Raw genomic sequence first — 19580 nt, 5'->3', positions numbered from 1 at the left:
CACAAGACGTGAGTGAGGAAGGTTCTTGGCAACTTTTTTCAGTCAAGGAAGATTTAAATCAGCAAGTCTTCCTTTGGGAAGGAAGGTCTCTCCTGAGAAGAAAATGTGAGTTAGTGAATGAGTTGAAGCACAAGATGGAGGTGTAGGTCACGCCTAGTGTTGAGTGGTCCTCCCGTTCCTCCGCCCGAGACCCCGCCCTTCCTTCCAAGTTCCTCCAGCGCCCCCTTCCTCCAGGTGCGGTTTGGGCAGCAGAAGCGCTACCAGGATTGGTTCCAGCGCCAGTACCTGTCAACCCCAGACAGTCAGTCTCTGCGCTGTGACCTCATTCGCTACATCTGTGGGGTTGTCCACCCTTCTAACGAAGTGCTGAGTTCAGATATCTTGCCCCGATGGGCCATCATCGGCTGGCTCCTGACAACGTGCACGGTGAGGGGCTGGGCTGTAGGGTGGAGGCTCTTGGGTGGTGAAGGGTCCTCGTCCCTTGAGTCTCCCATATTTCCTTGCTTCTTCCTGACTCTTGGCCTCCTGACCCTTACCCAGCAGTACCCCTTCCTTCACTTTCTTCCCACTGAGTGTCAGCCTTTGTCCTGCTTAGGTTTGTCCCTCTGGAAGTTGACTACACTCAGTATTTCCCATCTGGGTTTGTGGTTGGATAGGTTCTCTGTCTTTACTGCTGGTCCCCAAGCCCAGATTTCTGAGGCCTCCCTGTCTTTACTTTTAGCTCCAAGAACCATATATGGTTACTCCTCTGAATGGCTCCTTCCTCAGATTCAGGGCTTGTCTCAGACCCTCACTTCCTAGGCTTTTGGCATCAGCTTTGGATACTTGTGCAAACCAGGGGAGCCATTTCTTTCTCAGCATGTTCCTATCTGTTCCTTAGGTAGGGAAGCTCCAAACTGTCTGCTCTCTGGCTTCTACCTTCTGACCTCTTCCAACAGAGTTCTCCTCCCCCTGTTGACTGGGTCCTCGGAATGTGCTGATTCAGACACAATCACAGGCTGTTCCTAGGGGTCCTTCAGCCGGGAACGTGCCCCAGGAGCCCAGGAGGGGCAGCCTAGGCCCTGGTCTGAGTGCTGTGTCAGCTAGGCCCCGTTCTCCTTTTCTAGGAGCAGGGATGTGTTCTTCTGGACAAACGAACGGGAACCCAGGCCAATCCCTGGCCCCTTGGTCGGTGAGACCATGGCCAGTCTCATTCGTATGCAGACTTGGATGCCCCTCACCCCTGGAGGCTTCTGTCTGTCTCACTAGGAACTGAATTTATTTCTTAGATGCACAGCCATGTGAACCCTGGAGGCTGCCTTGCGCTTGTGCAGGAAAGGGAGCTGTTTGATGAAACCAGCCCTTCTTTCTCCCCTCTCTCTTCCAGTCAAATGTCGCTGCCTCCAATGCCAAGCTGGCTTTGTTTTACGACTGGCTGTTCTTTAGCCCAGACAAGGATAGCATTATGAACATAGGTATGTGACTGGGAGCAGGCAACACCACCCCCATCTCCCAGGCCACTGCCTAGTCTCGGTGACGGTGGTCATAAACCTCAGGGCAGCGTCGGGGGAGACAGCTTATCTGGGAGCAGTTCGATTGTTCCTCACCAGTGCGCCCTCGATGTAGAAGGAAGATTGCTTTTGTGAGGCCAAGCACTCACTCCCTCTCTTTTGCCCAAGAGCCTTATGCTTGGGGCTCCGGCGGAGTGGCCTAGGCAGAGGGCTGTGCCGCACCCTGCTTTTCCTCTCCCACCACCTCCCTCTTCTAAGCCGGATGCTGGACAAGGGAGATGAGGGCTAGGAGCTGTTTGGGGTTGTCTGCTTTTGGGTCTGCTCAATGGGAATAGGGGGTAGGGATACAGCTCTCTGGAACTATTCCTATATTTTGATGCCTTGTTTCATGGAATTGGGGACAGACTACCTGAAGTGGGGACCCTTTAATTCTCCCTTCTCCAGAACCAGCCATCCTGGTCATGCACCACTCCATGAAGCCACACCCAGCCATTACTGCCACACTCCTGGACTTCATGTGCCGTGTAAGTGTGTGTCCCCTTCACCTTATAGGTGTTCCTAGTGCCCTTCATTGTGGGAGCAGCTGTAATCATAGGTCCTGCCCCCAAGTCAGTGAACACTCCCCTTCCCTATTCCCGCCATCTCCTGTGGGATCTTTCCATGTCTCCATGGGCTTTCTCGACTTCAAGGATAATGACTTAAGGTAGAATCTGGTCTCTCTGAGGCCAGGTCTAGTAAGAATTAACCATTGTAGCAGCTTGGAATGGTCAGGACCATTCCAGACCTTTCTGTAGTCATACTCCCCAGTGTCTTCTGATCAAAACTGAAGCAGCTTTTTAGATCTGGTTCAGCAGAACACTCTGGATGGCAAGTCATGTGCTCATTCTCCCCTCCCTTCCCTTCCAGATCATTCCCAACTTCTATCCACCTTTGGAGGGCCACGTGCGACAGGGTGTCTTCTCCTCCCTCAACCACATTGTGGAGAAACGGGTCTTGGCGTAAGAACTTCATGTGCCCATAGGCAGGTGGGAGGAAGGGTTGTTTTCTCTTGTGTCCCTAAGCCAGGCACATTCAGAAAGTGTCAGACCACTGCTGAGCCTTTTCTCTTGACTGTTATGGAGCGTACCGGCTCTGCCTCAGACTGCTAGGAATATGTCCTCTTGACTCTTAGAGAAATTTCTGTCTTCCCATCATATCCCAAGGCTCTGAGTATGGCCCAGCTTTACTGGTTGGTCGTAGACCTCTCTCTCTAAGTGCACGCCGCATAGAAGTGAGGAGCTGCAATGTGGACCTTCATTCGTGTCCCCCACCCCCCCCCCACCAGGCATCTGGCTCCCCTGTTCGACAACCCCAAGTTGGATAAGGAGCTGCGGGCAATGCTGAGGGAGAAGTTCCCTGAGTTCTGCAGCTCACCCAGCCCTCCTGTGGAAGGTATGGAACCCTCCCTTCCGTCACCTGTTAGAGACGCCCAGGGCTCTCAGCCGTCTAGGGTGTCTCCCCAGTGCGGGTCTCCACCTCTGTGACTGTCCGGTTCAGGTTCTCCTTCCCCACTTTCTCTTTTGATGTGTTTATGTGTTGTCTTCTCTGGCTCTCCATCTGTCTCATCCTCCCTGACTCTTGCTGACCTCTCTTGCTCCTCAGCGCCTGTTTCTTCTCTTACTAAATAGCCTCCCCTCCCCCTCCACAGGGAAGGCTTTGGTGGGATGTGTGTCTGCCTCCCCTCTCTCTGCGCCCCGGCCCCTGAGGCGAGGGGTTGTGTTGGGTCTCAGGTCTTGCTCCCAGTTACACACGCACACACCCTTTTGTGTTTGGGGGTGAGGCTGAAGCCAAGCAGAGCTTCCCAACTCGGTTTTGAAGCAAAGAGCCCTTGGGACTGTCCCTGGTCTCACCTATTTGCCGACACGAGCTAAGCACAGCAGCCTCTTCCCTTGCCATTCTTGCTCCTGGCAGAAACCCCTGCACATCGTGGAAGGTCGTGGGGACACGAGGGTGTCCTTCCAGGGTCTGTCATGCCCTCAGGTCATGAACTCCCTGTAAGCCCACCTGCTCCCCAGCCTCCCCTTTCCAGGGTGTCAGCCACGTTAGGTCACAGGATGCCTTGTTTCTTTCCTCCCAAGTCAAACTTGAGGAGCCGGTTTCCGTGGAAATGGACAACCACATGTCAGACAAGGATGAGGGTTGCTACGACAACGCGGAGGCAGCCTTCAGTGACGACGAGGAGGACCTCAGCAGCAGAGGTGCGTGCAACAGCGAAGGGGCTTGGGTGGTGTCGGCCCCGAGGGGACCAGGTGGCAGGAGCGGCCTGGCCTCTGTGGACTTGGCCCCCAGGTTAGTTGTGTTAGCAGGGTTACTAGACGGGACTCCAGGGCACGGAGCCCTGCCCTTGTTTGCTCCGGAGCCTGGGTGTGCCCACATGCAGGGAGCGACGCTGCGGGCCCCCTGCACACCCGGCGTGTGGGGCTGTCCCTGTGGCTGGTGTCTGGGCAAATGGCTGCTTTCGTGAATTCCTCCCTCCAGGAAAGAAGAGGGAGTTCCGCTTCCATCCTATCAAGGAGACTGTCGTGGAGGAGCCAGTGGATATCACCCCGTATCTTGACCAACTGGATGAGTCCTTAAGGGACAAAGTGCTCCAGCTCCAGAAGGGGAGGTGGGTGCAGGTCCTGTCCTCAGGCTCGGGAGGCCGAGCCCCAGCCTCCCCTCCCTGGTACTGAGTGGGGTGCCTGGGCGTGGGGTGGGGGCAGTGGGGGCTCCGGGGGTGTGCCTTCTGCTGTTAGGTTGTGAGGTTCCTCGTTCCCCAGCACCTGTTTCTCGCTCCATGGTTTTGTTTTTGTTTTTTTTTAATTTTTTTAATGTTTGTTTATTTTTGAGAGAGAGAGAGTGCAAGTGGGGGAGGGGCAGAGGGAGAGGGAGACAGAATCCAAAGCAGGCTCCAGGCTCCGAGCGGTCAGCACAGAGCCCGACACGGGGCTCGAACCCACAAACTGTGAGATCATGACCTGAGTCGAAGTTGGATCCTTAACCAACTGAGCCCCCCAGGCACCCCAACTCCACAGGTTCCAGGGACAAGAGCCTCTGAGCACCAAAGCAGGATGGTGGGCATTTCCCTTCTCTTAGGGCCTCTGCCTGGACAGCAGCAAATTTTGCCCTAAAGCCTGCCCCCACCCAAGCCTGGATTCACACAGGCCTCCTTTGTTTTGTCTGTGCGTGAGTGTGCTTTGCTGGGTGTGTGTCCTGCCCTCTGCTGTCACGTATGTCCCTGCGATTTCCTCTCCATCCCGCACTGCAGTGACACCGAGGCCCAGTGTGAGGTCATGCAGGAAATCGTGGACCAGGTTCTGGAGGTGAGGAGAACCGACCCCCACCCCCACCCCCCACCCCCGGCCAAGGAGGAAGCAGCCCAGCCCGCCCAGAGTAGAACTCCCCACCCAAGCATCTGACTCTTTCCTTCCCGTCTCCCACACGCGTCCCCTCTGGTGGGCAAGGGCCTGTTGGTCCTGGAGGTAGCAGCAGATGAGTGCAGTGGCTCTGGGTGCTGGGGCAGTAAGGCTTGGGTCAGGCGGTGAGAATCTTCCCCCTCTGTCCCCACCCAGGAAGACTTTGACTCGGAGCAGCTGTCTGTCCTTGCTTCCTGCCTGCAGGAACTCTTCAAAGCCCACTTCCGAGGGGAGGTGTTGCCTGAGGAGATCACTGAGGAGTAAGGCATCTCTCTCCTGACCCCTCCACCACCCACAGGCTTCTGGGAGCCAGAAGTGTGCTCTTGGAGCCCCAGTCCAGGAGGCATCTTGCTGTGGACTTGAGGGAAACCATCTCTTCACTTGTTTTGTTTGTTTGTTTTTAAATTTCATTTTCAAGTAATCTCTACACCCCTGTGTGGGGCTCAAACTTAAAACCCCAAGCCCAAGAGTCATGTGCTCTCCCAACCAAGTCAGCCAAACGTCCCTCTCTTGGCTTATTTTTAGTCTCAACGTGTGCCCGTTCACTTAAGGATTTCTTTTTGCCTGCTGAATGCAGAGCACGGGACAGTGGCCTCTAGCGCCTTTTCCTGGGTGCCCTGCTGCTGCTACTGAGCCCAGGGGCCCCAGCCCTTGCTGCTTTAGGTGGGATTGGACCCTTGCCTGGGTCTTCCCTGAAGGGCAGGAATCTCTCTTTTTTTTTTTTTTTTTCCTTTCTTATGTTCGTTTGTATCTGAGAGAGAGCACAAACCAGGGAGGGGCAGAGAGAGGGGGACAGCAGTGAGCCCAATGCAGGGCTTGAACCCACAAACTGTGAGATCACGACCTGAGCCAGAGTTGGACGTTTAGTCGCCTGAGCCACTCAGGTGCCCCAGAAACCACATTTTCAATGACAGTCACAACGCAGACTGTGGTGCTTGTTGGGAACCTGTTTTCTCTGTAGCAGTAGGAAGTTAACCTTTGGTCAGGACAGGAGCGGGCTGGCATCCAGCCTCCGTAACATCTGCCTGCCGCCCACCTTCTCCACTCGCGTGGACCCTTAGATGTCACCCCCCTCCCGCAGGTCCCTGGAGGAGTCTGTGGGAAAGCCTCTCTACCTAATATTTAGGTAAGGACCCAGCCGTCGGGGGCACTGCCGTGCCGTCATCCCTCTTCACCAGGCATACGCCTCTGTCCTGGGGTAATGGGTCTCCCTTTCCAGAAGGAAGGGGTTTGCAGGGGGCACAGACACGCCTCTCCAGAAGCTCCACAGGAGAGTCTGCCCCACGTCAAGTTCTGTGCTTCCCTCCCGTCTATCACGTCCAGGAACCTGTGCCAGATGCAGGAGGACAACAGCAGCTTCTCTCTGCTTCTGGACCTCCTGTCCGAGCTGTATCAGAAACAGCCCAAGATTGGCTATCACCTGCTGTACTACCTGAGGGCCAGGTGGGTAGGGGCCTCCCCGGGCACGCGGACTCCCCGCCGCAGCTGTCCTCACCAGGGCCTCCTGTGTGTGGGGTGTTCTCTGATAACAGCTTTCAAGCACATCATTCCGTGGGTTTAAGTATATTTGCAAAGTCGTACAAATTATTGCTACTGGTTCCTTTAGAACATTTTTGTCACCCCCAAGACAAATGTGTGTCCCACTTAGCAGTCACCTTTCCGTTGTCCCTTTCGCCTCACCCCTGTTGATCACTGCTCTGCTTTTTCTCTTTATAGATTTACTTTTTCTGTGTATTTCTTATAAATGGAATCCTACAACGTGTGATTTTTCGTGACTGGCTTTTTTCACTTAGTGTAACGCTTTAGAGGGTTATCCCCTTCGTAGCACGGATTGGTACTTCATTTCTGTTTGTGACCAAATACTGTTCCTCTGCATAGACACACCACGGTCTATCCATTCACCTGTCAGTGGACGTTGGTTTGTTTCTGCCTTTTTGTCTGTTGTGAATAGAGACGCTCTGAGCATTCACGGACACATTTTTACCTAGACATGTGTTTTCAGTTTCCCGGAGTACAAGAGTGGAACTGTGGGTCAAACGCCACCCCTGATTTTAAATTTGTGAGGAATTGCCTGACAGCAACCGGGTTCCAGTGTTTCACGTGCACCCCAATACTTGTTATTATCTGGCTTTTTGATGACAGCTGTCCTGGTGGGTGTGAAGTGATGTCTTGTTGTGGTTCTGATTTGCATTTTCCTGATGGTTGATGATGCTGAGCATCTTTTTGTGTGCTTGTTATTAGCCATTTGCATATTTTTTTTGGAGAAATGTCTCTTCAGATCCTCTCCCATTTTTTTTTTTAATGTTTATTTTTGAGAGAGAGCGAGCAAGCATGGATGGGGGAGGGGCAGAGAGAGAGAGGAAGAGAGACAGAGGATCCTAAGCAGACTGTGTGTGGAGAGCAGAGAGCTCGATATGGGGCCTGAACTCACAAACTGAGCCTGAGCCAAGTAGGATGCTTAACTGAGTGAGCCACCCGGGTGTCCCTTCCTCTCCTATTTTTTTAATTGAGTTATTCATCTGTTTATTGTTGATTTTTTAAAGAGTTTTTGTTTTTGGGGGGTTTTTTTGTTTTTGTTTTTTAATACTATGGATACGAGTCCCTTATGAAACATCTGGTTTGCAAATATGTTCTCATTCTGCAGGCTGTCTTTTCACTCCCTTGATGGCACCCGTTGAGACACAGAAGTTTTACGTGTTGTTGAGTCATGTTTATTTTTCCTTCTGTCACTTGGGCTTGTGGTATCTTGCAGATTTACTCCTGTGTTTTCTTCCAAGACTGTGGTTTTCAGTTCTTATGTTCAGGCCTGTAACCTCTTCTCAGTTGCTCGTATGTGATGTGAGGTGGGGGCCTGCCTGTGTTCCTGCCTTCATTGCTCGGCTTTCTGGCCTGATCTGAGCCCTGTCCTGTGTTCGACGGTCACCAGTTGGCAGCTTCACTGTGTGTGGTCAGCGCCCTGTCGGGAGCACTGAGGAAGGCAGGAGAGGGCCACGAGACAGACTTGCCCAGAGCATCAGGGGCAGCAGAGGGGTTCCGGGGTGGGGTGGGGGGGGGGCGACTGAGGGGACGGGCTGCTGGCTCAGGCCCAACTGGTCTTGCAGCAAAGCCGCTGCTGGGAAGATGAACCTGTATGAGTCCTTTGCCCAGGCCACCCAGCTGGGCGACCTGCACACCTGCCTGATGATGGACATGAAGGCCTGTCAGGAGGACGACGTGCGGCTGCTGTGCCACCTCACGCCCTCCATCTACACAGAGGTCAGTGTCTGCCGGGCTCCGGGCGCGGCTGCACAGGGCAGGCTCACGACACCATGTGCCTCATTGCATACGACCCTGACCCTACTTCACCCACCCCTGCCGGCTCGATGGGCCCCCCTCTGTTAAAAGTTACAAAATGTCTCCTGTTCTGTGCCTTGTGGTGTGAGATGTGGTCTGGGCCTGTACACTTGGCTTCCCAGCTCCGGCCACACCCTCTGGACCCAGCACAGGTCCCCCAGCCGCAGCCACACTCACACACTACAGGCCCTCCTGCCATCTGATGGCTCACCCTCAGTTTCTCTCTAGTGGCTCCCAAAGACCACAGCCTTTGTGGTGGAGACTTGCGTTTCCTTGTTCACCCACTGTCTTCTCTAGGAACTGGGACATCGGAGGAGGTACCCTCTCTTCCTCCTCTGGGTGAAGTTCCCAGGCACAGGGACATCAGGAAACAGGGTGTGGGCGCAACAGGAGGAACTGTGATCTCCCCAGAAGCTGCAGGGGTGGAAGAAGGGGGCATGACCAGCACGCGGCAGTTTCCTCCTCTGCTCCCTCTCAAGAAGGGAAGCCTCCTGCCCCTCGTACACCCCAGACACACTCCGCACCTTCCCTTCTGTGCCCGAGGGCTAGCATAGAGCGGGTTTGTGTTTATTGCCAGACAGGAACGTTTATTTTGTCACCGCTGCAGCTCGGCACTCACCGTCACGTCCAGTCCTTTCAGGTTCTGGTTTCATCTCTAGATGGTTCCCCATTCCTTTCCTGACACACACACACACACACACACACACACACACACAAAGAGAACAAATTTCAGTTCTTAAAGGGTTAGAGTCCTGGCTTCACAGCTGTTGGATCTTTGTTTAGGGACTCGTGTTAGGACCCCACCATCCTGCTTAACCCTGCCATCCCCTGAGCATGCGGGAAGAGAGGGGGTGGATTATGAGGTACAAGCCAACGGGGGCACCCTGGACTCTTGCCCCAGCTTCTGTCTTTTTCTGTCCAGTTTCCAGATGAGACCTTGCGGAGCGGCGAGCTGCTGAACATGATCGTGGCTGTTATTGACTCTGCGCAGGTGCACAAGGAGCTCTCATCGTGGGAAGCCAGCTGACGGGAGCCAAGGCCTTGGCTTGCACCTGTGTGCACTTCAGGCCGGGGGGGGCTAGCAGGGAAGGGGACCCCCTGGGAGGCAGGCTGGGCTCATTCTCTGTATTATCTGGACACTCCAGTTCCACAAGGAAAGTGAGAAGGTGGTGTTTTTTGTTTGTTTGTTTGTTTGTTTCTTCGCTCTCAGCTGGCCTTCCCCTTGGCGCAGGGTGAAAATAATCAGGCCGTTGGCCTTCCACTATGCACAGACCCCGGGAGACTGCAGCTTTGCTAATGCGTTCTCATACTGAGCTCGGGTCCATTTCTGCCCCTCGTCGCCACTCACTTGCCCCATTCAGGAGAGAAGAGCCCTTCTTTCTTTGCCTTTCTCCTAGCTACACTCTGTCCCACGGTTCTGCCTCCCAGCCCTTCCCTCCTCCCCAGGCACAGGCTGGGATGGGTCGGGGCCCAGACTCGAGCCAGGGAGACAAATTGCCCTTCTCCCTCTGTTATCTGGGCGTGGAAACCACTTTAATGGTTTGTTTGTTTGTGTGTTTGTTTTTTAATGTTTTGCCTCCAAACAGGCCTATTGCTCTTTACCAGCCCCTTTATCCTTCAGATACCCCAGCATCCATCATTTCATCCCCAGCCCTTTAAACTAGGGTTTCATTTCCCCTGGTTTTTCCCTGTGTGAGGCCTCCTGCTTCTCCCTGCATACTAGCTTCCTGGCCTCTTTTAGAACCAATGGGTTTTGCCTTCTTCCTCCCCGTCCTTAGCTCCAGGAGCTGGTCTGCCATGTGATGATGGGGAACCTGGTTATGTTTCGAAAGGACTCAGTCCTCAATATTCTCAGTAAGTGAGCAGACCCCTTCAGACACCTGGGGGAGAGAGGCGTGGCAGCCCTGGGTACTTCCTAGTAACAGCGGAGCCGACTCTGGGGCTGTGGATGGGGTGGACCACCACTGTGCCCTGCTGTGTGGTCTTGGGCAGTGTCTCTGGATCTGTTTCTTGCTTAGGCTGTGGGAATACAGAAGCGATATGAAGTCTTTGAAAATAACACTGTGTGGAAAGGGAGAGTAACTGCAGCGTCAGGGTCACTGTCCTCACCTGCGTACCAGCCCTGCTTGGGATGCTGGTAGTCTGTGGATTAGCCCCGTGTGTGCGTGCTAATGAGAGAGAGAATGCACCCCTTTCTCTGTCCCCTGCAGTCCAGAGCCTGGACTGGGAGACCTTTGAGCAGTACTGTGCCTGGCAGCTCTTCCTGGCCCACAACATCCCCCTGGAGACCATAATCCCCATACTGCAGCACCTCAAATACAAAGGTGAGTAGGGTCGCGGGCAGGGAGAATTGGGGGAGGGACGGGGCAAGGCTGGGGCCCCACCGCTGCCCCTCCGGAAGGCGAAGTGCTGAAGGCCAGGCTCTCTGTCGGTCACCTCCGCTCTTCACGGGTGTCCTGCAAGCCGGCCCACGCCGTGCCAGGCAGGAGCCGGGGGCTCGGGAGCAGGGACGGGTTGTTCTACCCTGGAAGACCATCCTTGCTTCTTTGAGTGGCTGTGGATTGGGGGATGGGAGACGTGCTAGGATTCTCCCTGGAATTCTGCCGCCCTCTCAACAGCCTCTGCCCCCCACCCCCACCCCACAGAGCACCCAGAGGCCCTGTCTTGCCTGTTGCTTCAGCTCCGAAGAGAGAAGTGAGTTCTACTTGCGGGGACTCTAGCTCCCAGTCACAGTGTCCCAAAAGATAGCCCCCCTGCAAAGGGCTCCTGTCCTGCTCCTTCAGGAAGCCGGCCACACTTCTTCCTGTTGTGGACATCTGCTGTTCTGCCCTTCCCCCACAATGATTTGCAACCAAGCAGCTCCCCTGGGATCCGGGCTTCCTCTCGACTTTGCACCCCTGCCCACCAGGAGCTGCCCTGGGAGGAGGGGGTGGGGTGGGGACCGGACATCCCTGTTTCCTGCTCCCCATCCCCCCCTCTCCTGAGGCCCCGTGGAGGAGGCCCCTCCACCCTCCAGTGCTGGCGCTTTCCCAGCAGCTGTGGGTCCGTTCCCTCCTATCTGTTGCCCACCTTCCACCTTCTCTGCTCTCTCCTGAGAGATTAGAGGTGGTACGGAATGTCCTTCAGGAAGTGGGCAGGTTGGGGGCTGTGGCTCGCCAGCCCCTCCCCAGCGCCTTCTCGGGCTGAATACCGTTCTGTCCTTTGGCTTCCCTGGCCCATTTCCTGACTGTTCTGGGCAAGGTGGGGGGGACTCGGTGAGCTGCTTCCCCAGCACGTGCCAGCTACCACCACAGAAACCGCAGAATCACGTCTGCGTCCTGGCTCGGCAAAGCACGGAACCAGCATTCCTGGGCCCAGAGAGAAGAGGGAGAGGGCGTGAGAGCAGGAAGCTGCAGATTCGGGTGGGGTTTGAGGGCTGAGGTTTGGGGAATAAGTAGGCAGGAGAGAGCAGGGGTCCCTGAGCACCCCCCACCCACCCCTCTCGTGCACCCAGGCCCAGCGAGGAGATGGTGAAGATGGTGCTGAGTCGGCCGTGCCACCCTGACGACCAGTTCACCACCAGCATCCTGCGGCACTGGTGCATGAAGCATGATGAGTTGCTGGCTGAGCACATCAAGTCCCTGCTCATCAAGAACAACAGCCTCCCACGCAAGAGGCAGAGGTAGGACCCGGGCCTGCTGTCCGCGCCTGGCTAGGGGTGACACCTGGTGGCCTGGAGCTGCATGGTCCAGGATGGCCCCTTCCCCCGCTTGGCCCGACTGCCCTGTGGCTGGCCCCTGTTCTGCTCCGGCCTGCCCCTTAGGGGCTGCCTCGGGGTGGCGGGGTGGAGAGGGTGTCCCACTCCCCTCGAGCTCAGACTCTGGCCGCGCCACTTCCTGCAGCCTGAGGAGCTCCAGCAGCAAGCTGGCCCAGCTGACCCTGGAGCAGATCCTGGAGCACTTAGACAACCTTCGTCTCAACCTGACCAACACCAAGCAGAACTGTATGCACCACAGACCCCCGAGCCTATCGTGCATGGCACTGCCCTGGCTCAGGCCGGCCCTCGAACGGGTGGGGGTGGGGGCCGGAGAGCCGAATGAGCTCCTGCTCCTCTCACTGCCCCTCCGTCCCCGCTCTCCCTCTTCCCTCCAGTTTTTAGCCAGACCCCGATTCTGCAGGCCCTGCAGCACGTGCAGGCAAGCTGTGATGAGGCCCACAAGATGAAGTAAGGCTCCTGGCACTTCTGGCCTCGGGAGGCGGTGGGAGGCCCGGGGGAGGAAGCCTGCTGGGGATGAAGATTCAGTGACCAGCAAGGGCAACAGGTCCAGGCAGGGGGCAGGAAAAGAGGCTGGGAGGAGTGTGCTTGAGGGCGCCTTCTTTCCCTCAGGTTCAGTGATCTCTTCTCCCTGGCTGAGGAATACGAGGACTCGTCCACCAAGCCACCCAAGAGCCGGAGGAAAGCAGCTCTGTCCAGCCCCCGCAGCCGCAAGAACGCCACCCAGCCGCCCAACGCCGAGGAAGAGTCCGGCTCCAGCAGTGCCTCCGTGAGCACCCCCGCCACCGTGCACAGCAGCCACAGTGGGAGCAGGTGCGGTTGGGGCCAGCAGCTGCCCAGGCTAACGACACCCCCCACCCCTGAAATCTCTTTCAGGAGGAAGAAGACGCAAAACCGAAGCCCACCAAGCGGAAACGGAAAGGGTCCTCTGCAGTGGGGTCTGACAGTGACTGAGGCCCTGTGTCCCCCATCCCAACCCTGGTCAGACTGCCCTCCTCCCCTTGGTGTTTCGGAGGTTAATAAGGGCTGGGGAGATGGTGGGGAGACGCTCTGTCCCCCAGCCCAAAGTTCACCTGGTGGGAAGGATGCGCTGCCTCCTCTGGCTCAGCCTTGAGAAGCCGCCGTGCAGCCCCAGCCCCTGCCCCCTTCCTCTCCAGGGGCCTCCGGCCCCATCACACTGCTGCTCCTACCCACTCACATCCCGCTGAAGCCAGAGGCTGCGGGAAACCTGGCCCGTGCGGGTCTTCCACCCCTGCCCCTCCCCAGCCTCCCAAAGAGAAGAGAAATGGCAGATGGGGCTGCTGGCCAGAGAGGCCAGGTATGGGAATGAAGAAAGGTGTGTGGGTGCCCCTTCCCACGCTACCCATCAGGCCCTGGTTTGCCCTGAACACGCATTTCATAGTTGCCCTCTGTCCTCCTGCGTGCAGTGGGCATTTCCTCAGTGACATGGTCCACCTGCCTGTTCTTAACATGGGGCAGGTGCCGCAGGAGTTCAGGCAGGGACCAGAGAGGGAGGCCGCGGCCCCACCGGCCTAGAAGCTTGTGTTGACCTGATGTTGGCACCCCAGGCTGGGCCAGAGCCCTGGGACTCCCTAGAGGGAGCCATGTCCACAGAACTGTCAAATGGTCCTATTTCCTTGGCTCTGTCGGTTTTGTTTTGTTTTGTTTTGTTGGCAGAGATAATCGCGTTTTAAAAGTTTTTAAATGACAATAAAACAAGCCAGAACCTCATTTGTGCTGGAGTAGCTGCCCCCACTTACCCTGCGCACCTACAGGGCGTCCCTCTCCGTTGTGGCCCCTCAAGGTCCCCTCTTGCCTTCCTGCCCACCCCTTTGTCTGGAGCAAGAGGAGTTCTGGCTTCTACACCGCCCACCTGCCCATTCTCCCTGCTTGCCGTGGGCTGTGGGCCGGGCCCTGACCTGTCGGGGTACCATCTCCCTACCTGCTGAACTCTGCCCCTCCCTGCGCCTCTCTCCTCGGCATAAGTATTTGTCCAGTTGAGTAGGTCTATGTGGTCACCAAGTACCGGAGGACGGCTTGGGGGTGAGGGGTGCCCCAACTCGGATTCTGAAGGATCGAAGTGCGCCTAGTGACCGCACTCACATCCCAGAGAGAAAGGACCCTCTTTGTTCCACGGCCTGGCCACTTGCCCATCCGTGTGTCCCCGCAGAAGAGAGCCCCTTGGCTGGCCAGGAGGCAGACTGAGGAGGGAGGAGTGACGTCTGGGTGGAGGACAGACCCCGCCTTCAAACTGGTCTGTTACGAATCCAGTCTCCCCTCCCTCAAAGCTAACTACTCCGGCCTCTCCACCCCCCCCCCCCCCATCCTTCCCGTTTCCTCCTCCCCAGTTAAAACCTGGATGGAAAGCATTCACTGGCCCCAGTTAACTGGCGCCCTTGCCCGAAGGGAGGGGCCTCCGCCGTCGCCCCTCCAGAGCGCGGCCCGTCCGGGCCCCCAGCCATCCCCTGGCGCCGCTGCTGGCGCCGGGGGAGGGCGCGGGTCAGGCCCGGAGGCCCGAGTTCCTCGGTGTGTCTGGGGAGACGCTGGGGTGGGTGGCCTCGGGCCGGGAAGCTCTGTGGGAGAAAACCCGGCCCCGGGAGGGTGTGGGTTCCCGGCCGTCGGGGAGCGAGCGCGGCGGTGGGGAGGGCGGGGAGCGCGGGGCCGCCCCCCACGCACCTCCTGGCCTCGGCTCCGCGCCCGTGGTGGGGGTGGGGGGGCGGGAGCGGGTGGGAAAGGGGCGTGTGCCTGCGCACGCGCGCTCCCGGGAAGGCGAGGTCTCCGCGCAAAAGCGAGCGGCCCCAGTTTTCGCGAGGGAGCGGCGGCGCCGAGCGGAGGACGAGGGCGCCATGGCCGGGCTCCTGCTGCTGCCGCCGCTGCTGCTGCTGCCGCCGCTGCTGCTGCTGCTGCGGACGCTGCACATCTGGCCGCGGCTGCGCTGGCTAGCGGCGGACTTGGCCTTCGCGGTGCGCGTCCTGCGCTGCAATCGGGCTCTCCGGGCGCGCGCCCTGGCCGCGGCCGCCGCCGACCCGAGGGGCCCCGAGGGGGGCTGCAGCCTGGCCTGGCGCCTCGCGCAGCTGGCCCGGCAGCGCCCCGCGCACGTCTTCCTCATTCACGGCGCGCGACGCTTTAGCTACGCGGAGGCCGAGCGTCAGAGCAACCGGGCTGCGCGCGCTTTTTTGCGCGCGCGGGGCTGGGACGCGGGGCCGGGCGGCGGCGCGGGGAACGAGCGGGCCGGCGCCGCGGCCCCTCTGACCCCCGGGGCCACCGTGGCGCTGCTGCTCCCCGCCTGCCCGGAGTTCCTGTGGCTCTGGTTCGGGCTGGCCAAGGCCGGCCTGCGCGCGGCCTTTGTGCCCGCCGCCCTGCGCCGGGGTCCCCTCCTGCACTGCCTCCGCAGCTGCGGCGCGCGCGCGCTGGTGCTGGCGCCAGGTGAGGCCGGGACTGCAGAAGGGGCCCAGCTGGCTCGCAGGGGCTTGGAAAGGGTGCTTGGGGATATGAGGCTTCGGCTTTGCGAAGCGACGGGGCAGCGTCTGCGGTTCCCAGAACGGGGACGGAAGATGGGCACCCTTCGCCCTCGCCCGGGGGAGTGAGGTGGCGGGGAGGGGCGAGGGCGGCGCAAGTGGGCTGCGGGGTGGGGAGGCATTCTGGGCCGCCGAGCTTTGCCTTCCCACCCCATCCAGAGCTCCTGGAGTCCCTGGAGCCTGACCTGCCGGCCCTGAGAGCCATGGGGCTCCATCTGTGGGCTGCAGGCCCCGAAACCCGTCTGGCCGGAATCAGCGATGTGCTGGCGGAGGCCTCAGCCGAAGCGGATGAGCCGGTGCCCGGGTACCTATCTGCCCCCCAGAGCGTAATGGACACGTGCCTGTACATCTTCACCTCCGGCACCACGGGTGAGCACGGGACACCAGACTCCCCTGCCAGAAACTAAGGCAGAGAAAGGCAAGACACTAGGAACAGGAACCGTGGCCTCAACTCCTAGGCCACTCCTCCACCCCCCTCCCCGGGCCCATCCCAAGATCCCAACCACGACTGTGTTCGCTTCTGCCGCGCTTCCTCATTTCTCCACCTCCCTGAACTTCCCGCCATTTCCAGGACAGCTTCAGCCTTGCCTCTTTACCCAGCAGGGGCTGAGGGAGGCGGGGCCTGGAGCTCAGACCCTTCCACCCATGTCCCCCATCACCCACAGGCCTCCCCAAGGCTGCACGGATCAGCCACCTGAAGATCTTGCAGTGCCAAGGTTTCTACCAGCTGTGCGGTGCCCACCAGGAGGATGTGATCTACCTTGCCCTCCCGCTCTACCACATGTCTGGCTCCCTACTGGGCATTGTGGGCTGCCTGGGCATTGGTCAGTCTCTCCCACTCCCACCTCGACCCTCCCCCAACTTCAGTCGTCCAGCAAACTTTTTTTTTTTCCTAGCAAACGTTTATTTAAGTACCTACTGTGGTACGCTCATCTGGGGACGCTTCCAGACGAGGGAGGAGGCAGAGGTCTCCTCTCCAAGAGCTCCTGCTGCAATGGAGAAGCATCACCCGCACAACCTAGACGCTGAGGAACTAGGGAGGCCTCCAGACTCCACGTGGGGGAAGGGGGGTGAAAGGCCGAGCATGTCAGCCCAGGGAGAAGCAAACGGAGAAGAAAGTTGGGACTTGGGGGCCTAGGCATACAGGATGCACTGTTTGGGGACAGGAAGTAGGGAGAGGGCATTAACCTCTCTGGGGCACCGGAGGGAAAGCAGGAGGGCCACCTTGGGCTGCTGTTGACTGTCCCAGCAGGGCCTTCCCAGAAGGACACTGCAGTGAAGGCTGGTGTCCGGGAGGGAGGGGGTCAGGTCTCTCCCCAACAGCCCTCAGTCTCACCTTCCTTCCTCCCTTCTCTCCCCACCTGTGGCAGGGGCCACAGTGGTGCTCAAGTCCAAGTTCTCAGCTGGCCAGTTCTGGGACGACTGCCAGCAGCACGGGGTGACGGTGGTCCAGTACATCGGGGAGCTGTGCCGATACCTCGTCAACCAGCCCCCGGTGCGTGGGCACATCCTGGGCAGAGCTGCCGCCACTGAGCAGGGAGATGGGCAGCTGGCAGGAGACATTGGGACGCCTGCCTGGGGGCTGGACGAGAACCGCAGGCAGGGTGGGGTGAGGGGCCTGGGATGCCGGGGCTTCCCTTTTGGGAGCTGGCATCTTGCTGTTGAACCTTCTGCCCATCTCCCCTCATCTCAGAGCCAGGCGGAACGGGGGCATAAGGTCCGACTGGTGGTGGGCAGCGGGCTGCGCCCGGACACCTGGGAGCGTTTTGTGCGGCGCTTCGGGCCGCTGCAGGTGCTGGAGACGTATGGCCTAACGGAGGGCAATGTTGCCACTTTCAACTACACGGGCCAGCCAGGTGCTGTGGGGCGTGCTTCCTGGCTTTACAAGGTAAGGGGTGGGGGAGGAGCTGGAGACCCCGTGGAAGGTGGGGGCTGGCAGGGAGGGGCTCATGCAACTGAAATGACCCAGTGCCGGGGTCTCCCTTCCCCCAGCATGTCTTCCCCTTCTCTTTGATTCGCTATGATGTCACCACAGGGGAGCCGGTTCGGGACACCCAGGGGCACTGTGTGGCCACATCTACAGGTTGGTGCTCAGGTTGGGGGGGGTGCAGCCGGCAGAGGGTTGAAATTGGAGAGTGGGGTGAGGGGCCAGGAAGCTCTGGGCGAGGTGGACAGCTCCCCCTGACCCCAGCGGCTCTGCAGGTGAGCCTGGGCTGCTGGTGGCCCCAGTGAGCCAACAGTCCCCCTTCCTCGGCTATGCTGGGGGACCAGAGCTGGACCGTGGGAAGCTGCTGAAGGACGTCTTCCGGCCTGGAGATGTTTTCTTCAACACTGGGGACCTGCTGGTCTGCGATGACCAAGGCTTTCTTCGCTTCCATGATCGTACTGGAGACACCTTCAGGTATCTGTCCAGGACACCCTGATTCCTTTCCTGGACATTTGACCTCTGTGACCCAAACCCCCTAAACCTAACTCCCTAACTCCCACCCAAACCCAGCCACTCATCCGAGCTCTCCTCTCAGACCTTGTTCCCTGTGACCGTCTGGCGCCCTGACTGCGTCCTCCCCACACCCCCATAAGGCCCCGAATCTCTGCCCTCTTGCAGGTGGAAAGGGGAGAACGTGGCCACGACCGAGGTGGCGGAGGCCTTGGAGTCCCTGGATTTTGTTCAGGAGGTGAACGTCTACGGAGTTACCGTGCCAGGTGCCAAGACACGGGAGGTGGAGGGCAGCCGGCCTGCCACCTTGGACTGGTATTACTTGGGCACAGGGAACATGAGGCCTGAGAGCGGCTCACCACAACAGCTGGCCTTTCCCCCGACACCACCAGGGCACGAAGGTAGGGCTGGGATGGCGGCCCTGGTTCTGCGTCCCCCCCACTCTCTGGACCTTGAGCAGCTCTACAGCCACGTTTCGGAGAACCTGCCGCCTTACGCCTGGCCTCGATTCCTAAGGCTCCAGGTAATCGAGTCCTCCTGCTCCCACCTCTCAGCCCCTGCACCCGCGGCGGCCAGCGGCTTCCAAACCCCACGCGGGGGTCCTTGTGCAGCTCCGTCCCTGGGGGGAAAGAACAGCTCCTTCCTGGATGTGCACTCTGTCCGTCATTCATGCCCCCTTCCGGGCTTGGCTCCTTCTCTGTGACCCCCTATCCCAAACCCTGACCTCATGCCTCCTTTCCCGGGACCTGTCCCTTGACAGAATTCAGGCAAAGTACCCCTTCCTTCCTTCCTTCAACCCCTTTTGACACCCCTTCCAGGAGTCTCTGGCCACCACAGAAACCTTCAAGCAGCAGAAGGTTCGGATGACAAAGGAGGGTTTTAACCCGAGCGCACTGTCTGACCCCCTCTACGTTCTGGACCGGGCTGGGGGTGCCTACCTGCCCCTCACACCTGCCCGGTACAGTGCCCTCCTGGCTGGGGACCTTCGCATCTGAGAGCCCTCCCCGCCAAGGTGTCTGAGGGAGCGGCTTTGTGGGGTGGGGGTGTGGCAGGTGCGCCAGGGTCCCCCCGGGGTCTTTTTTATACCAGATTTGTAATCATTATTTTGTAATAAATGGGGCCAGGGCCAATCTCTGATCTGTGGCGTCCGTCTTCCCTGTCGGTGGAACCGCTTTTCGCTCCGAGTTTTCCCCTGGCACAGAGCCACGTACGTCTCTGCCCTGACTTCACACAGGCCCGAGCTCCACTGGCCCTGGGCCTTTTCCTCTCGGGTGACCCCATGTGATCCTTGTCCTCTGGGAGTCCCTGGCAGATGATGTCTACCTGTGCGGTGTGTCCCCTCCCAGCTTCACTCCCTGGGGGCCGTGGCGCAGCAGAGGTGGGCAGAGATAGAAACGCTGCCCCCCGCGTCTCCACAGACACGGGTGCGGCTGGGCTGAACAGAGCCAACCAGGGAAAACAGGTTTGATTTTGCGGACAAGGATGCCCTAGACACTTCTCTTAGTGAGGGGAAAGAGTGGGGCCACTCGGCCCCCTAGTTCGGATGCTTCTAACTTTATTAAATCCTAATCGAACGCTCCCAGAAGAAGCAGCCCAGGTTGGGGCCCCCCGGGT

The 19580-nt window shown here is 58.7% G+C and overlaps 2 protein-coding genes across 2 annotated transcripts in view; both read left to right on the top strand.

The window, feature by feature from the left end:
* The window catches only part of INTS3 (integrator complex subunit 3), a 38366-nt gene extending 24624 nt beyond the window's left edge, over window positions 1-13742 (top strand). Inside the window, exons 10-30 of the mRNA XM_003999768.6 lie at window positions 235-426; window positions 1367-1454; window positions 1935-2014; window positions 2397-2488; window positions 2815-2921; window positions 3608-3727; window positions 4008-4137; window positions 4777-4831; window positions 5081-5184; window positions 6006-6050; window positions 6248-6367; window positions 8026-8179; window positions 9180-9248; window positions 10036-10111; window positions 10468-10581; window positions 10903-10951; window positions 11751-11918; window positions 12139-12239; window positions 12389-12461; window positions 12624-12780; window positions 12888-13742. Of these exons, the coding sequence (XP_003999817.1) occupies window positions 235-426; window positions 1367-1454; window positions 1935-2014; window positions 2397-2488; window positions 2815-2921; window positions 3608-3727; window positions 4008-4137; window positions 4777-4831; window positions 5081-5184; window positions 6006-6050; window positions 6248-6367; window positions 8026-8179; window positions 9180-9248; window positions 10036-10111; window positions 10468-10581; window positions 10903-10951; window positions 11751-11918; window positions 12139-12239; window positions 12389-12461; window positions 12624-12780; window positions 12888-12965 (2172 nt within the window). The 3' untranslated portion in view covers window positions 12966-13742. The remainder of the gene's footprint in view (window positions 1-234; window positions 427-1366; window positions 1455-1934; window positions 2015-2396; window positions 2489-2814; window positions 2922-3607; window positions 3728-4007; window positions 4138-4776; window positions 4832-5080; window positions 5185-6005; window positions 6051-6247; window positions 6368-8025; window positions 8180-9179; window positions 9249-10035; window positions 10112-10467; window positions 10582-10902; window positions 10952-11750; window positions 11919-12138; window positions 12240-12388; window positions 12462-12623; window positions 12781-12887) is intronic.
* Window positions 13743-14780: 1038 nt separating this feature from the next.
* Window positions 14781-19103, top strand: SLC27A3 (solute carrier family 27 member 3). The gene is made up of 10 exons (XM_023247477.2): window positions 14781-15437; window positions 15689-15898; window positions 16195-16353; window positions 16900-17024; window positions 17223-17417; window positions 17522-17612; window positions 17732-17930; window positions 18135-18232; window positions 18359-18489; window positions 18785-19103. The coding sequence occupies exons 1-10, from the start codon at window positions 14858-14860 to the stop codon at window positions 18959-18961; spliced, it is 1965 nt and encodes a 654-aa protein (XP_023103245.2). The 5' UTR covers window positions 14781-14857; the 3' UTR covers window positions 18962-19103.
* Window positions 19104-19580: the final 477 nt, after the last annotated feature.

This window comes from Felis catus, chromosome F1, assembly GCF_018350175.1.
Source record: "Felis catus isolate Fca126 chromosome F1, F.catus_Fca126_mat1.0, whole genome shotgun sequence".
NCBI lineage: Eukaryota > Metazoa > Chordata > Mammalia > Carnivora > Felidae > Felis > Felis catus.
The sequence above is the reverse complement of the archived record's forward strand: the minus strand, read 5'-3'. Positions and strand labels throughout refer to the sequence as shown.